General features: G+C 40.0%; 1 protein-coding gene across 6 annotated transcripts in view; it reads right to left on the bottom strand.

Moving 5' to 3' along the window:
- Positions 1–19350, bottom strand: part of Sqor (sulfide quinone oxidoreductase) — a 47180-nt gene that overhangs the window by 20369 nt on the left and 7461 nt on the right. For 3 of the 6 annotated variants that reach the window (XM_078049673.1, XM_078049672.1, XM_005316530.5), the window contains 2 exons: positions 4032–4282; positions 1382–1552 (listed from right to left, as the gene is read on the bottom strand). In XM_078049673.1, the coding sequence (XP_077905799.1) occupies positions 1382–1552; positions 4032–4268 (408 nt within the window). In that variant the 5' untranslated portion in view covers positions 4269–4282. Of the gene's footprint in view, positions 1–1381; positions 1553–4031; positions 4283–9593; positions 9625–19350 lie in introns of those variants that run through there. The other 3 variants (XM_021726557.3, XM_040275105.2, XM_078049674.1) reach the window with 3 other exon arrangements.

Below are 19350 nucleotides of genomic sequence, written 5' to 3' on the forward strand. Positions count from 1 at the left end.
ACAATAATACCATGCAGGCCCAAGAAAAAATAAGGAAAAGATTAAAGGAAGGTAGATTCTGATCTGGCAAGAGCAGAACTTTCTAAAATCTGCCTGCCTAAAGGCACCAAGAGGTTCTTTTGTTTTAAATTCAACCCCCACTCCCATGGGCTTCAATCTAATAACTCAACTCCATTTTTTTTTCAGTAATGCTCAACACATTCTAACATAGTATATAATTTGCTTATTTTGTCTATTATTCATTATATTTATTTATTATGTCCTCCCTATACTAGGATAAAAAATCCAGGATAGTCAGGATTTTTTGTCTTTTTGGCCACTCATGTATTCCTAATGCCCAAAACTGTGCCTAGCTTCTTGTAGGTGTGTTTAATAAATATTTGTAGAGTGATGAATGGAAATGAGAGAGCCTTGGATCATAAATGCCATAAGGTAGCTACTCCTAATCAAGGTTCAAGGAAAGGCTCCAGAGAATTTCTGAACTTGTTGAAATTAAACGCAAACTATGGTACACATGTGTTTTTCTAGCAAGGGTTTTCATAAGGCACTCAGAAAGATTTATGCATGGCCCAAGAAAAGCTTAAGAACATGTATAGCAAATGAATCCTTGCTAAGAAGGGGGAGTTGGACTCAAAACCTTTCAGATTCTCACCAGCTCTTAGATTCTACAACTCCAAACGTGCCAGACCCCAATTTGAAGGGAGAAGGTACAGATATGAAGGTCGACAACATCCTAGGAGCCCAAGGACCCCAGGAGACTGGAAGAGAGCATCCTGGGCTCAGCAGCGAATAACAGACATGAAGTTGTAGATGGATTCGACGCCTGTAATCTCACTACCCTCTTCAGCAGCAGTTGCTGAAAAGTTTTGACTCCTGAGTGGTGGGCAAAGGAAGAGATTTCTAAATGGGGCTGAGTGATTGTGAGTCTCCAGCTCTGGCAGCAGGCAGGACTCCCCTGGCAACACATTCATGGAATGACTATTTCCCTACATCCCTTTCCTCTGGGAGGCCAGGTGTCAAGTAAAAAAGACAACTGCTTCCAAAGGAAAGAGATGCCTGTCCTTTTAACATGTAGCAATAGCATTTGTCCAATAAGCACTCAGATGCAAGATGCTATACTAAGCAATAGGGTACACAGCAGATGTTCAACAAATACTTGTCTTGGTAGTTTATTTATTAATTTAACACCAGTAAGTCCCTCCATCTGTTTTCCATTTGTCATGCATCTTACCATCTTGTGCAGTGTTTAACACCCATACATACCAGCATACACGCACACATATGCCACTGTTTCACCAGAAAACTGTCCAGTTTGAGAATGGTTGTGCACCAATACAAGACACCAGGTTAATAAAATAATCCAAAGATCCCAGAAGGTTACCTCCTTGCCATTGTCAGTGTGGACACAGTTCTTGTCTGGGTTCAGCTCAACAACTCTAGCTTTGATCCACTCTACACCAGATGGAATCACACTTGCTGTAGGACGACCAGAGAAGGACAACTGTTTGGCACCAGCACCCACCAGTGTCCAAATTGGCTGGTAGAAATGTCTCTGAGAAACAAAGCATTTGGAGAGTTATTTCAATTTGAGCCTGACCTAAAGGGTCTTAGTTAAAAGTGTTTGAACTAGACTTTCTCAATTACTCCCTCCTGATTGTTAGAGCACTGTATTTTTTTAAAAAGTAAATTTCATAGTCCAGAAAGTTCTGCCCTGTTTCTATATTCTATTATGTTAAACTCTGAAGGATAACCACCCAACCCAAAAATTAACCCAAGATCATAAAAAAGGCATAAGCTATCTTTAATGACCACTGTATTATTCATTGCCAAAATTTGTCTTGGTGTTTTATATATATTATACATGTGTGTGTATGTATGTATGTATATATATATATATATATATATATATATATATATAAAATACATGTATAATATATATATTATACATGTATATATATGTATGTATATGTATATATACACATATATATGAACACACATTATGAATATATTTATGTGCACAAATGTAAAGAAAAATTAAGCCTTTACATCCTTCCTGAGAAGTATATAGAGACAATGCTAAGTCTGGGCCACTTCTGGGGAGCCTTGAAACTTCACTAACTTCAAACTACGTTACCCAAGCCTATGGAGCACTGCAAACACTTCACATTAGCCACTCAAAGTCAATAGGTGCCAAATCCTATCCCACAGTACACTGCCTGCCCAAATTTTCACCATTTTCTGGAGTCCTTTTGTTTCAGATGGTCCAGTCTTGCTATAAGTTAGTTGTGAAAGTTCTAGATTCAGGGGCAAAGGGCAGATTGATTTAATGGCTTCTGAGGATGCATTCATAGGGTGGATAAGGGGACAAAGAGTTCTTAATATTCTAAAGTACTTCAGACTGGCTGGCCAGAGCAGCCAAAACCCACAGGGAGGTGAAGAGGACACAGAATGATTTGCAATCTCCCTATAGCCAGCAATGAGTATGATGAAGGAGAAGGAGGACAGAGGTCTCCAAATATGAGAATGCATCAATTTCAAGTCCATCATGAACAGAAAAAAACAACAAAAATACAAGCTCAGATTTTTTTAGACCACAAACATCAGCTCTAGCAATCACTCAATCAGACACAGAAGGGAAGGTGCTAAAAGCCAAACCCCCCGGCAGCTTCCTCAAGAGGCTGCTGCACTGTACTTCCTTGAGAGACAGGACAGACATGATTCTGGCTTCTGAGTGTGTCCAGTCCCCAGAAGAGCCAGTCTAATTACAAAGAGAAGCCAGTGGGAGACCATCCATGGATTAGCCACAATAGAGCATGCACCAGAGAACAGCCACCTGATACAGTTTCCAGGCTACTGTCACTAGGAGTGGTGTCCCTAACTGAAGTCACTTTAAAAGTGAAAGTGGCAGAGAGTACTCCAAAGTATTCTCTCCCATTAAGGGTCTGGATAGCTTTATTTCTGGTTAGGGAGACATCTTAAGAAGTATGTCTTTCCATCCTACCCTCCCTGTCAAACCAGGTCATGGACTCATGTTGTTTTTTTTCTCCCAAGAACAGAGAGATTCCAGCTGGTGCACACTCAGTTCCTTGGGAAATGTCGTGCAAACAGCCAAAATTTTTGAATATTTTTCCGAAGTTTTTGTACAATCTTAAAATGTTTTTCATGGAACATTGCCTCACTTGATCTTCCTTCATAATATCGACTTCCTTCTCTCCCTTATAATCTGTTTATAATCCACTTACACTTAAATTTCTCAAACCCATTGACAGCTTTCCAGGGGCCTCCCTGCCCCTCAAATCACTATCCCTTCTCCAGACTGCAACAGAGATAGAAAAGTACAATGGCAATTGATTTTCCTCTGAACAGTGAGTTGGAGTAGGAGGGTATCATGGGTTGAATTGTGTCTCCCAAAAAGATACATTCAAGTCCTAATCCCAGTTCCAGTGAACATGACCTTATTTGGAAATAGAATTCTCACAGATGTAATCACATTAAGGTGAGGTCATACTTGAATAGACAAAAGAAAGAACAACAAAAATACAAGCTGTAAAGACACAGGGACACAGAGACACAGAGAACATCATGTGAAGGTAAGGAAGAGAATGGAGTGGTGCATCTACAAACCACAGAGTGGTAAGAACTATCACCAACCACCAGAAGCTGGGAGGGAAGCATGGGATGAATTCCCCTGCCTGGGTCCCTCACCCAGCCTTCAGAGGGAGTGTGACCCTGTCAATAATTTGGTCTGAGACTTCTGCGAGCTGTGAGATAATACATATCTGCTGTGTGAGCCAATTGGTTTGTACTCATTTGTTATGGCAACCCTAAGGAACACAAAAAGCCAAGAGATCTGTCCTCATTCTCTCCCTCCCTCCACTTTCCCCTAATCTTTTCAGATAGTATTTCTCCTCCTGGTTATAAAAAAGCAGCCTAACGTGAAGACATGCAAACCTGTACCTGACAGTCGCACCCGCATCCCTAACACACACACACACACACACACACTGGTGTACTCAAAAGGGGAGACTTACCTCGCTGGGCTCCACGATGGCTACATTCTCTGCACCCACTTTCCTCTTCATGCGGGCAGCCATGGTGATCCCACCACTGCCCCCACCTAGTACCAGCACCTCATAGTAGTTCTTGGATGCACAGCTGGCTCCTGTATGCAGCTGGAGGGAGCCAGTCTGCTGAGTGCCTAGCCTGAGGAAGCAGGCAAAGAGCCGGGCACGGGGGCTGGACACCACAGTGACCAGTGGGGCCATCATCAGGCTGGATCAGGCTAGAAGAAAAGAGATGAATTGGTGATGGCCAAAGAAGGACCACTCTGGAATAGAGCAAGGGGAGGCTGATGTCTGGCCAGCCCCCACTGATACCCACCATCTCCTCTCGAGACCACTTTCCCTGCTGACTGGGGTTCTGAAGCCTCCAAGGTCACATGGCTGAAAACAGACAATTGACTAAGCTTTCCTGTCTCCCCTTCCTCCTACTTTCAGACCAACTAGGGCTGTGGTTGCACACGGTAGGACCTGCCCTCTAAGAGCTTCCTAAGAACTTGTCTCTACCCATCCTTGTCCATCTGTAAAAACTAGAGTTTACCTCATTGTGTCCATGTGCCTCCCATTTTCTTCTCACACACTCTTTCTTTGACTTTTCAATCCATTAAAACAAATGTGAAAGTCCACAAATAGAGAACTGCAGTACTCCTTGCCTTAAAAGATAACTGTGACCTTGCTGAAGTAGAAATAGTCCATCAATTAACCCACCTTCTGCCACTCAGAGGTCTGAGCATGCTAATCAGAGCCTCCTCGGCCCCATGCAGAGACCTCCTGGCTCTGCTTGCCCAGGGACACGCAATTTAATCAAATCACTGGCTACAGATGCACAAGCAAAAGTCCTCCACGCCTTTAGCAATTTCAACCAGATGATAAAAAAAAAAAAAGCCATAAAAGGAGCCCTGCCTGGTATCATAAAGTTATATTTTATGTAAAGAGTCTGCACATGCTGCTGACCAGTCTTTTATTATATCCAATTCAGTAAACAATTTCTCCTTAATAGTTCCTCTGAGAGACCCATTTTACCTTTAGGCAAACATATTTCTATTCTGAAGTAAATGCTTTGGCGAAGAGGAAATTGAGGCTTCTCAGAGATTGGCCTTCACTTCACCCTATCCACAGCACTGGCCTACATCTAGGATACCACAGACTGGCATAATTTGTATAACCCAAGACATCACCCTCTCTGGGTGCCCAAATGTCAACATTATGTTCAGCCATTTGAGTTCAACACTACTTCCTGAACCCTTTATTAAAATGCAAATACCCCACTGAGGAACAATGATTCTGGCTGCTAAGGTCACTAACTTCTTAATGGCCATGACTTAATTCCATCATATCCTCTCTGATGGGAGAAGAGGAAAGCTGTATAAGAGGATTAGAGGAAGCAAAGAAAGGGCTAGGGAGGAAGAAAGAGGAGGGGTAAGGAGGAGGAGTCAAAGGTGCTAATTTAAATTAGAATTAACTCTAGTTCAGAGTTGGGGCACCCCTGATGCCAACTATTCCTCAATATTTCAGATCCAAGAAGTGACCCAGAGCTGGGGCAGGAAGGCATGGAGGGAGGAGTATTTGGAGATCCCCAGAAATTGGGCCAGGTTCATACACTGTTGCTATACATCTAAAATCAGTATGATCTTCAAAAAAATAACATTTATTATCCCTTGACCCTGTATTTCTGATCCTGGGGATCTAGTCTAAGAAAATAACCTCTAATTCTAATGAATAAAAACTGTTATAAAAATATTTCTTACTTATTTATAATATGGTCAACCTTCTGTTAACTGATTTGAGGATTAGACCTCGTTACATCTTGGGACTAAAAGAACCACTGCAGGCTCCACTCTGGTCAGGCACAATTCTGGTCCCTGGTTGTTTTAACTGAGGTTAATCTATAATTATCTCAGTTTAACAGGGGGGCAAAGAATGATCTAAATGTCAAAATATTGGGGTAAAGGTCAAGTAATGATGATGAGATGATTCATGTAATATTTTAAAATTATGTTTACAGAGTATATAAAATGCTTATGATAAGGATACAAATGGAAATGCAATATTATCTCAACTGTGTAAAAGAAAATGCACTGAAAAAAGAAACTCCAAAATCTTAACTGTTTCTCTCTGAATTTTACAATAATGGGTGATTTTTATTTCTCCTGCTTTTCTGTATGTTATAAAAATTTCAACTTTGTAAGTATATTTATGGTAATAAAATCTTTATTTCAGTGATAATAACTATCATTTAAGTGTAACATTTACATAGCTTTTTACTTAGGAGTGTGTTGCCATTATCATCCCATTTGACAAATGTAAAACTAAGGCAAGTAGCACTTAAGTAACCTTCTCAAGTTATGCCCAGATACTTCAGTATCAGAGCTTCGACTTTAAACCACTACATTATACTGCTTCTGTGATCTTAGGACAATTATATATCAACAATGTTACAGTTTGGATCTTAAATGTCTCCTAAAGATCCATGTATTAAAAGTTGGTCTCCAGCCTGTGGCATTGTTGAGAGGTGGTGGAACCTGTAGGAAATGAGGCTTAAAGGGAAGGATTAGGTTATTGGGGATATTGAAGGGGATGTCGGAACCCCACACCCTTTCACACTTGTTGAGAGCCACAGCCGAAGCGGCCCCAGCAAACTTCCAGCTGATTGGCTCCTCTGCGGTGATGCTCATTGGGCTGTTTCCCCGCCCTTTCAGACCACAGAGCTGCTCATTGGGGGACGCTTTTGGCTCCGCCCACGAGACCCAGCCAATTGGCCTCAAGAGCGGAAGGAGTGGGGGTTGAGAGGCTGGCTGGAAGAGCCAGTGGTGGCAGTTGGGCTCTGAGGGAATTCCTGGAGAGCTCGTGTGGTGAGGTGTGCGTTCTAAAAATAAAGTTCGTTCCTGCTTGACAAGTGGCTCGTGAATTGTGCCCAGCCAGACTGCGGCATTTGGTGGCCCATACGGGAACAAACCCGTGACCTTGGCACTATCAGCACCCACTCCCTTTGCTTCCTGGCTGCCAAGAGGTAAATAGACTTCCTTCTCCACCCGCTCCCACCATGATGTGCTGCTCACCACAGGCCCAAAGCAAAAAGGCCAAGCAACCATGGACTGAAACCATAGGCCAAAATAAATCTTGCTTCCTTCAAATCGATTATCTCAGGTATTTTGTCACAACAACAAAAAATGAACTAACACAAACAACAACAAAACAATGTTTGTGTGATGCTATTAAATGGGGGAGGGGGGGTGATATTATACATAACTTTCCAGAAAAAAGTAAACATTTTTCATGATACTGACACCTAAATGTTAGCAATGGTTTTGATATAACTGCAAATAACCTTTTCCTTTTCTTGGTGTGTACTTTTCAAGTTTTCTTTAATGAATCCTACATTTTAAATTTTCAAAATTATTCAAATAGATTATTTTTTCTTTTAGATTGAAGAATGGAGAGAATCACCAAATAGGATACTGCTATTTGTGAGGGAATGAAGAAAATGGTGAGTACACGGTGAATACACAGTCAGCACATGGGGCCTTTCTTTCTGCACATTCACAGAATCACAGAATCACAGCAAATCTCCTCACTTCTCAGAAAAAGGAAAATATTTTTCCACGGCTCTAACACTACTTAGCTCTATGGAAATAATTTTGTTCAGGGGAAAAAAAAAAAAAAGACAATATAGGAGGAGGCCAGGCTGAGTTTCTGGTTTCCAGCCACTCCAGCTGAGGTTATTTGACCTCCGTCTTCTCTCAGAATTTACACAAATATTTCCCTCACTAAGTCAAGAAGGCTATTTCTTTCGGCTTATTCCTTCAGTATAAACACAAAGTACTCTGTACCAGTTTTATTGCCTTCATTAATATCAGCCATCAAGCAGAATGTCCTAGCCTTTGCAGTCATATTTCACTTTTTAACTATAAACAATCTCAAAACCACAAATGCTTTAGAATAAATGTCTCAAGTTTCAAAACATCCCTAAATCTCAATTACTCTCTCATCCTAACTATGTAACATTATCTAAAAATCCAGATCAGAAAACCCAGGTCCATATAATGTTTGTGAAGAAGGCAGAATATGATATAACATCAAAGACAAAAGAATAATCCAGGGAAATAACGCCTAATCACAATTTTAATATCCCATTTTGGAACTGTGGTATAATAAAAAATATACTTGGTCTTCATTCACCATTTATAGTACGAAGTTCCTAAAACCCTTGCAATTTCCTAACTTTATGCTATTGAGGTGGCTCAGGGTAGGACCTCTAGATAACTTCAGAATGGAGATGGTTGTCAGAAAAACCAAATATAGGTTGTCATTAGAGGGTTGAAAGTTTGAGCCCCGCCCTTGACCCTCAAGAGGGAAGAGGTACTGCATTCTCAGCTCTACTAAAACTCTTGAACAATAAATAAGATTCCATGAACTTCCAGAACACTTGAAAGTACCAGGAGAGCGAGGTGCTCTGGGAGGACATGGAAACTCTGTGCCCCTCATATTTCTACCATTTGGCCATTCTTGAGTTATGTCCTTTATAATAAATCAGGAAACATGTGTTTTCCTGTGTTCTGGGAGTAATTTAGCTAATTATCAAACCCCAGGGGGATCATGGGAAACCCTGAATGTGTGTTGACCAGACACAAGTGTGGTCCTGGGGGCTCATTTGTGGCAAGTGTCTGAAGCAGGGGCAGTCTTGTGTGACTAAGCCTTGAACATACGGGGTCTGTACTAACTCCTGGAGTTAATGTCAAAATTGAACTGAATTGTTGGTACTGGAGAAATGGTTGATGTTAGGGAAACAAAACAGATATCTGTTGTTAGAAGTGGCATCAGAAAACATCACTCAGCAACCAATAAGAATTTCTGACATTAACCTAGAGCAAGTCTACAGCAACAATCCAAAAAACAGACAATTTATGGAAGTGACAGCCACACAATCTTAACCAGAAGGCAATAAATGAAAGGAAGGCCAAACCTGACCCTGAAATCAGCTAAGAAGAAATAGAAACCCCTGTCCACAAAAACAAGGCAAAAGCACGAAACTAATTTTACTTCTCAGTCATCCCAGAAACCTATATTCTTGTTTATTTAAGAAATAAAGTCAGGCATTGTGGTACATGCCTGTAGTCACAACTACTCCAGGGCTGAGGCAAGAAGATCACTTCGACCCAATAGTTCAAATTGTCCTCGATAACATAGCGAAATTCTTTCTCAAAAAAAGAAAGAAAGAAAGAAAAAATTAACTACCAATGACACAGAAAGATCCAGCCACTTTATCCCTACATTCTTAAAATGTGAAACACACATTAAATAATTACTAAATACGCCAAAATTAACTTTCATTTAACAAGTGGCACATGCAATATATTTTAAAATTAAATAATGTAATGCTTTTAAGTTAGACAAAAATCCCTCGATTAATCCTAAATCAATTTAGTGCCTCTCTTAAAGGATCAAAGTAAATGCTTTGAAATATCTACAGCATAAATGAAGTACAACTCCTGCTGATGGAAAGATTAGGCAGCTGCCTGGGTCCCTCCCACTTACATCACTTACTGGCTGGCTCCAGGGTCTGATCTGTGCAGTCCACAGCAGGCCCTTCCTGAATAAACAATACAGACAGCCTGTGTCCAAAGCGCCCTAATTTTGTGTCATGTGACAGGCCACTCACTGAGTTGTAAGCAAGCAGGACACCCAGCTGAATTCCAACAGAGCTGGCATCTAAGCAAGGGTTATTAAGAGCATTCTTTTTTTTTTTCTCGTAAATTCTGTATTATATAATATATTCTTAATGAAAGATTCACCAACCAGAAAGCTTGTAGTCAAAATTCTTTTGCTATTTTACTTTTGAGGAGAGCGTGTGGTTCATTATAGAGTGTTTTATCTCAGGCCTACCCAGGCTGACCCCGCTCTGCTTTAGGTTTCAATAACCACAGGGCCAACTCTTTAGTGGTGGTGGTGGTGGTGGTGTGTTTGTTTTGGCTTGGGTTGAAGTGTTTGTTTGTTTGTTTGTTTGTTTATTGGGGGTGGGGGGACAAGGCCTCACTGTGTTGCATGGGCTAGTCTCAAACTCATGGGCTCAAGTGACCCTCCTACCTCAGTCTCCTGAGTAGCTGACACTTTAGGCACATACTTCCTCAGGGCCAATCTTTAACAGATTACCTTTGTAAATCACTTTCAAAACCAAAGAGAAAAACAGATGACAGATAACCTCCAGCTCTCAACACCCACCTTGTCATCTCACCAGATCTGGGCACTGAACTACTAGTTGAGTTCCAGTGGCCTAGATCCCTGTGGGCTCCAGGGTCTAGGCACAAGTGAGCTTTGTCTACACAGCATGAGTCAGGCTCTTGTCTAGTTGCCTAGGTGATGAGACTCTGGAAAACTGCTCTTCCAGAACTAGTTCTTCCCACATGGGCTTGCCAGCTCAATTAATTCAGTCAGCCCTAAGGCTTATCTCTGCTCTTTATAAGTTTCCCAGTCTCAGGAATTCTGTTATAGCAGTGCAAAACAAACTAGGACAACTACATCACTAGTTAAGTGACAAACTAATTCTTTAACAATTCAGAAAAATGCACATTGGCTTAATTGTACCCCAAGTAATGAAGTGAAAGGGAGTAAATAGTATAAAATTTTAGTTTACTAAATAAATCAAAAAGAAGTTTTTTAAAGGATGGGGTGAAATGCAATAATAGTATTGGGTTTTTGGTTTTGGGTTTGTTTTTGTTTTTTGTACCAGGGATTGAATCCACTGGCATTCAACCATTGAGGCTACATCCTCAGACCTTTTTCATATTTTATTTTGAGACAGGGTCTCATTGAGTTACTTATGGCCACACTAATTTGCTAAGGCTGGCTTTGAACTCACAATCCTTCTGCCTCAGCCTCCCAAGCCGCTGGTGTTAGAGCTCCCATGCCCAGCTATTGATACAATTTTTAAGAGTCCTTACCTTTTAGAAGTATATACTATGATTCTTATGATCAAAATGCTTTGGTGTTTGCTTGAAAATATTACAGTATTTGGAAATTGGTGGAGATGAAATAAAAATAGGTCATGAGTTAATAATTTGAAGCCAACTGGTAAGGATATATGGATGGATGTTCCTTGTGGTAGCCTATTTTTGTATATATTTCAAAGTTTTCACACACAGAGGAAAAAAAACTAAAATGAACGATGAAACAAACAACAACCAAAAAAAAAAAAAACCTGTATCAGAATGGACATTAGCTTTGCTTTCCTGTCATTGAAATATTTTGGATATATTTCAAGTGATTACAAGATAAAAGCAACACAAAGAATAGCAACAAGACTTAAAAATCACCCCTCCCATGTGCAGAGAATCTTAAAAGATAATTCCAATTGCATGGGGCCCACCCCCAGACCCACACTGAAGTTTTCGATAACACTTAAAAACTGAAGCTCAAAGCACAAGATGATCTTCCAAAAGCCACATAATATCAGCAGCAGGGCCAGAGCTAGAATGATCTCTTTTCATACAAAGCATATTTTTCTGAATGCCCTTTGCAGCAGCAGTGCAGGCATCAGCAGCAGTGCAGGCATCAGCAGCAGCCAGCAAACAACTCACAGTGGATATTATTCCCATTTTATACCAGGGAAAAAGTGAGGCTGAAGGAAACCAGGTATATCCTCCAGGCCACATAATCAAAAGAGATTAAAACCAAGGTTCAATTGGAGAAGGTAGAAAAGAATGAAGGAGGACACCAAAAATAAACATTATCACCTTCCCTAATATATGGGAGACACTTTTGGGAATTGCCTCACACAGTTATGGAAGCCAACAGAATCTGTGGTCAACAAGCCAGAGTCCTAGGAGAGCCTGTGGTATAGCTGCAGTCCAAAGGCCAGCTCGGGCACAGGAGAAGTTAGTATTCCAACTGAGTCCCAAGGCAGGAGAACAATGTTCTAGCTCAAGACACTCTGGCAAGAAGGATTCTCTCTGATTCATGGGAGGGTCAACCTTTTTGTTCTACTTTGTTAAACTGATTGGATGAGCCCCACTGAGAAGGGCAATCTTCTTTACCCCATCTACCAATTAAAATATTCATATCATCTAGAAACACCCTCGTAGACAAACCCAGATACTGTTTGACAAAATGCCTGAGCACTAGATGGCCCACTCAGGTTGACACACAAATATAATCACATCCCCTGACTTACAGAAGGGCAGATCTAAATCCAGAAAAATCTCAGGAAGGAAATTGTTTCTGTCACTGATTGATCACTACATTGAGCACCAAGAAAATGTCAGACATTACCTCATGAAGGCTATGTTTCCTTCACATGATTTCATTTTAATCTGATGTGCCTGCAGGTAGCTTGTGCAGAACTATTCATGGCACTTGTCAAGGGCACTGCATTGACACCTCATGAAACCAGGAAGAAGCTGGTGCTTCCTCTTCCTGGAGATATTCTGAGTCCTGGTATTTAACAATCAGGTGTATTGGTTTGGACTTTTCCTGCATTTATGCTGGTTTAACATTTTGGGGCCTTGCTAATAATTCTAGAGAGACCACCCCTCCCAGACCTAGCTAACTCCTGGAGACAGTGAAGACCAGCCTGCAGCATACCTTTGATATGTAAGCCAGTCAATCCAGAGCCCATACTGGGATCTACCTCCTTTATCTGGTCCTTATATCCCAGGAGGAATATTCCTCAACTCTAATCTCCCCAGGGACAGGTATCCAACAACTAGGAGCAGCCCCTTTAACCCCTAGAGTCCACTAAATTATTCCAACCAGCCAATTCCAAAGCTAGTCAGCCTGTCTCATAAAAGCCATCATATAGGCATTTGCCCATGCTTCCCCTTCACTTTTCCTGCCTCCTGACCTACCCAGGTGCTTCCCCATATGGCCATTACATGGCATGTTGAGCCTTCTGTCTCTTAAGAACTCTGAGTAAAAATTCATTCCTTCATGGCAGTCATCTCCTGATCTGTTGGCCTTGCCATAACCAAGTAAAACAAATTCTGGATTCATTTTAATACACTTACATTAAAATGCATGTGACAACTGTTCAGTCAGATGGAAGATTTTACATGTTTAACAAATTTCTGCTCTGCTCATTCTCCTTACGTATCTGCTGAACTGTCAGGTGGCATTTAGAAAGCAATTTAATTACATGCTACTGAAGAGTATTGTAATTTTGTGGGTGATTGGGCCAAGTTTTTGCAAATAAATAACATAGCTACGCTTTGATTTGTTTTTAATGCAATAATCACTCTGAAAGAATATGGCACCTGGCCTTCCTTGCCTTTGTCACACCCTAAGATCTGCCCTATTGAAACTTGAACTATCTTTCCCAACAATGAAAATCTTTACATCTCTTTTATTCATTTAACCTTGATTTTAAAAAGTGGCATCCAGGACTGGGATTGTGGCTCAGTGGTAGAGCGCTTACCTTGCACATGTGAGGCACTGGGTTCGATCCTCAGCACCACATAAAAATAAATAAATAAAGTTGTTGTTTTCATCACTAAAAAAATAATAATAATTTTTTAAAAAGTGCTATTCACCAGAAGTGTTCAGAAAGGTGGTTAAGGAATGAGTTTTCTACAAATATAGGTATATGTGCAAATTCAGCTTTCTATGCATACTGAACTTACACAGTGGCTAAAATTTCGGAACTGAAATCAAGAAATATAATCTAATAAAATAAATTAATAATTTATTTCCTGAACAAAATTGTACAAATTAAATAACATTTAGCTATGCCAAATGCATAAGAGTATCTTTATGAAAGAATAAGCCAGGCACAATGGAGCATGCCTTAATACCAGGGAGGATTGAGCATGCCTTAATGAGGAGGCTGAGGCAGGAGGATTGAAAGTTCAGAGCCAGCCTCAGCAATTTTGCAAGGACTTAAGCAACTTAATGAGACCCTGTCTCAAAATATAAAATAAAAAGGGCAGGGAGTGTAGCTCAGGGGTTAAGTGCTCCTGGGTTTAATCCCCAGTATTTAAAAAATAAAGGAATAAATTCCATGAAATATGTATGGTCACAATTATGTTTCCAAAATATTACAAAGAACTCATTGTACATCTAATAAGGACCAACGCTGATGGACAGAAATTCCCTCACCCTTGTCTGGTCCCACTCCTAATCTCTGGCTTTAGGAGCTGAGGAAAGAATAGCTGAGCTTGCCAGCTGCTGCTAACAAAGGCCAAATTACAAGGAAAGTTTTTCTTTTTTTAATGTTAGTAGGTCTAATTTAAATTTTTGAGTGTTAAAAATAAGCCATAAAAATGCTAGAAGAAAATTTAAGTAGACATTTATGTCATCCCTGAGTAAGATAAAAATTTTCTTAGCACAACATTAAAGGTATAAATCAGAAAGGAGAAGATCAATGACTTGAATATTTAACATATTTTTAACTTTTTGCTATTCTCTGTTTTCCACTCATCCTACATCCAGCCCACATGGGGGTGTATTGGTTTAGACTTTTATAGGTCCAAATATATATATATACTTTATATATAAATATACACTCTCTTTTAGGGGTGTATGGTTTGGACAGATATCAGGCTGTGTCCCTGATAACTACATCACTTGGTCTCCCTTGTCCTCTGACCTCTGCCTGGGTCCAACTAGTGGGAGGTGTTAGCAGGAACTCAGAGGGGGTAAAAAGTGCATTGTGGGTATGTCCTCCTATTCCATTGCTACTTTGGGCCACCTTTGGAATTAGACAGTAGTCAGAGGCCAGGGGAATGTTGAGAAGCACAATTTTTAAAAGGTGTTGACTGTCTTGAATATACTGTAAAAATATGACTATATTAGTGAAAATTGATAAAGAGGTAGACAAAACAAAATTAACCTTGGAGAATACTTAAATCAACATGAACACACTATTAGTTGAAATATGGATATTACTTTTCAACGAGGGCTCAGAATAAATTAAGAAAAATACTATTGGACAGTGGAACAAAGGGACTCATGTTATATAGTGACAGAAAGATCAACAGAATCATAGTGATATAAAAAGTAGAATTTATAAAAGATGGCATTGAACATCTGAGAAGATTTACAAGCTCTGTATTAAAGACACAGCTTGATTTCTTCAAGCTGATTTTAGAAAATGTAAGAAAAAAGATAAACAGAGGGAATAAATGCTAAACAAAAATTAACTAGGACTACTCTGTTGCAAACACACACTACATTTTATGAAAAAGGACTGGCGTCCCAGGGGATAGAGCTTAAAACCACAGAGAATTATTCATAGGCCTTAAAATCTAATATAACTTGTCCACCCAGATTTTGAAACTTCTTGGGACATGTGACTTCTATTTTACTCCCATTTTCTCCCCTTTTTAACCAGAACTTTTAACTCTATAACTCTATAACTTTTAACTCTATAACTCTATAACTTTTAACTCTATAACTCTATAACTTTTATCCTACACTAAACTACCATTGTACTCTGAAAGCAGATAACTTGTATCCTTAGTTTCACAGATCCACAGGTGGACAGGAATTGTGTCCTAGAAGAGACCATGTCCAGAACCTCACCCACACATGGTTTAGATTATTTAGATGATGAAATTGAGACTTTTGAGCTAATGAGACTTAGATTATAATTTGGATGCAGTAATGAATGGAGTCTTTGGAAGAACTTGGACTGGAGTGAACAAATTTTGCATGTGGAATGGGTATGAATCTTTGGGAACCAGTATATAGACTATGATAAACCAAATAATCACCTCCTCCAAATATATCCTAATCCCCCAAACCTATAAATATGTTACTTCATGTGGCAAAAGCAACTTTATGGATGTGATTAAGGACCTTAAGATGCAGAAAGAATATCCTGAATTATCCAAGTGAGCCCAATCTAATCACCTGGATCCTTAAAAATGGAGAACTTTTTCCAGCTGGAGACAAAGGAAGACGTGACCATGAAGTGATGGTCAGAAAAGTGAAATGTTGCTGGCTTTGAAGATGAAGGAAAAGGATGGTAAACCAAAGATGTGGGTAGCTTCTAGAAGCTGGAAAGTCTTCTAGAGGCAATGAAACAGATTCTTTAGAACTTTAGAACCCTACAGAACTTCCAGAAGGTATATGGCTCTACCAGCACCTTGATTTTAGCCTAGTGAAACCTGTGCTACACTTCTGATATAGTACTGTAAGATAATAAATTTGTATTGTTGGGTCTGGGATGATACTTCAGTGGTAGAGTGCTTGCTTAGCATGCAAAAGGCCCTAGGTTCAATCACCAGCACTACAAAAAAAATATATGTATTTTGTTAAGCCATAAGGTTTGTGGTAATTTGTTAAATATAACAGCAATAGGAAATATACATCATCTTAATTTTCATAATGGTCTTATGAGTTAAGTACTGTTATTAAAAGATATTGACAGGGCCTGGGACTAGGGCTAGGGCTCAGCAATAGAGCACTTGTCTCGAATGTATGAGGCACTGGGTTTGATCCTCAGCACCACATAAAAATAAATAAACAAAATAAAGGTATTGTGTCCATCTACAACAATAAAGGTATTATGTCCATCTACAACTAAAAAAAAAAGTTTTAAAAAAGATATTGACAATAAACCAGGTGGGGTGGCACTGTAATCCCAGCAGCTAGGGAGGCTGAGGCAAGAGGATTGCGAGTTCAAAGCCAGCTTCAGCAAAAGCAAAGCACTAAGCAACTCAACGAGACCCTAAATAAAATACAAAATCGGGCAGGCAATGTGGTTCAGTGGCCAAGTGCATCTGAATTCAATCCCTGGTACACACACACACACTCCCAAAAAAGATATCGACAATGAAGTTCAGAGAAGTTAAATGGCACGCTAGCTAAATCTAAGAGCTGGAATGAAAATCTATATTTATGGAAGCCAAGCCTAATACTTTTTCTACTAGTCTAAAGGTGATGGAGGAGTTGAAAAATAAATAATTAAATAATCGATTTAATTATAATATTAATATTTATTAAAGTTTTAACAAAGTTCATAAATTTTGGGCACTACTTTATTATTTTCACTACTCCTGAAGAGGTGATCAAAAAGCTCTTGTTACACTCTTGGTAGACTACAGAAGTTTTCTGCCTCTATCACCAACTGTCTGAACCACCTCAGGAATGACCAAAAAAAGGGCCCAGATACTCCACAAGTGACCATGGTGATAGAAGAAATCAGAGTTTCTACCATGATGAAGTTTCAATCTCTCAAGGAAACTAGATGCATCAAAATGTCAACAAATAATTGAGTGACCACAAGGAATTTCCAAGAGAGACAAATAGGTAATAAGACTTACAGAATCAATGTTAGCTGGAGGGACTAGAAAAGTTGGGACCCAGCTGGACTCTGGACCATGGCTAAGATGAGGAACAGCAAAAGACATTTCAGGAAGGTATAATTGTAGAAGGAGGGGAACCAACATGTACTCCTTTCAACTGGGATTCAAGCTTTGGTAATGGGAGGCCTGATGAGACACGTTTTCTATTTTAATCCCTGTACCTAGCACAGCACCTGGCACAATGAAGAAGCTCAGTGATATTTGCTTAAAATAATAATAATAATAATAATTAAATGATGGGTTTGTTTATTCAATACCTTTATATATCAGATGTATCCTACACACTGAATGAAGGTAGAACTTCATTCCAAAATAATACTAAGTGCAGAGAAAAATACAAAGCACAAGGACACATCCCCACTCAAGTTAGAGAAAGATGTGCACACATCTAACTATCTCTAACAACCCTTAGCTCCAGTGGCAGAAGCAAAGTGCCATGCAACCAATATGAGCCAAATGCTCAGGATTTGAAAAAGAGTAATCAATGAAAGCTTGGCAAAACAGGTAAAATCTGAAAAGAAAAGACTGGAAGCATTCAATAAGTGGAAATGCTGTGGGAGAGTGCACCAAGAGAAGGGAGTAGCAAAAGTAAAAGAATCAGAGAGGGAGTACCTGCCTGTCAGAACTTTTCCACCCTCTTCTGTGGGTGCTCTGAGCCCTGAGAGCAGATCTCTAAGGTATGTCTAAACTGATCTCCCTCATCTTCTGGCTTCCCACTGAGTTCTTCCAAGAGAAAGCATCAGCAGAAGATTAGAGGACAGAAAAAGAGAGAGGTCAGGATACTTATTTCCCAGCCCTTTCTCTGCCTGCCAAGCCCCACCCAAGCCTGAGCAATGAATATATTCTTCAGCTGAAATCCTGGGTTCCTGTAGGGTAGCCCTCTCCTCAGCTGCAGTTCTAACAACTAACTGCTCCCTTAACTTAACATCTCCCCAAACCAATATAACTGCTCCACCGCCTTTGGTGGTTTTCCTTGAGCCTGCTTGCACCTTTGTAAATAGTTATTTCATTAAACACTGAGTGTGCCAGCTGTTACCCAGAGACCTCAACTGATACAATGAGAAGGGCCAGAATGTGTTTGAGCAATGGCAAGCCAACCAGATTTGAGTGAAACTGAGATGACTAGACAAGAAAGAAATATCTTAACCAGATTATAAAGAGATATGCTAGGGAACTGAGACTTTCACGGAAAAGACAAAGTCTTGAAAGTGAGAGAACAGAAAGTAGCTAGAAGAAGACAAATCCAATCTCGAAGCAAAATTATTCAGGACAAGAAACAAAACCAGTTGACTAGTTCTGTTAATCAGTTAAGAGTCTATTGCAGTGGTGAACATGAGTGATAAGTGTGTGCCAGCATTAGAAATGTAGATAATAAAAAAAAAAAACAGAGAGGCTTGGAAAAGAGAATGGTAAGAAGTGGGATGGGCCTCTGGGCGTAAAACAAGCAGCTGAAGAGAAAAGAATTATGTGAGCAGAAATAGGGGCATTAGATAAGGGCCCTCATTAGGCTAATTTTGCTTCTTGGGTTAGAGATTTAGGAAGTAGAATCACTTGGTATAGAAATTGCCTGTGAACAAAGAGGAAGAGGACATCCTAGGGCAGGCGCATTCTGGGAAGAGGAAGTTTGGATAGACATAGGTTATTAACAGTTATTAGGCTTGAGCTTAATCCTAGACAACCATACTGCCACCTAGGGCTCACAGAGCAGCAACCTGCCCACCAAACCTGCAGACCAAGTTGTGTTTTGTTTGACTCATAGTGTTTTCTTAAAGCTTGGATTAGTTGCTAGCATTAAATATTTGGGAGTTATCACCCCCAAATTTCCATATTTTGGCCTCTTTGACAATAGCAGGCCCACATTCTCACATGGAAATATTTGGCTGAAGCTGAGTAGTCACTAGCCATCTTTGCCCTGCACAAAGTTCCTGTTCACACCCTGCCTAAATGACTCATGGAAGTTTCCTGCCCAGGCCTGGTGTGGATTTGAACCTGTA

The sequence above is a fragment of the Ictidomys tridecemlineatus genome, chromosome 5, assembly GCF_052094955.1.
Source record: "Ictidomys tridecemlineatus isolate mIctTri1 chromosome 5, mIctTri1.hap1, whole genome shotgun sequence".
Classification (NCBI taxonomy): Eukaryota; Metazoa; Chordata; class Mammalia; order Rodentia; family Sciuridae; genus Ictidomys; species Ictidomys tridecemlineatus.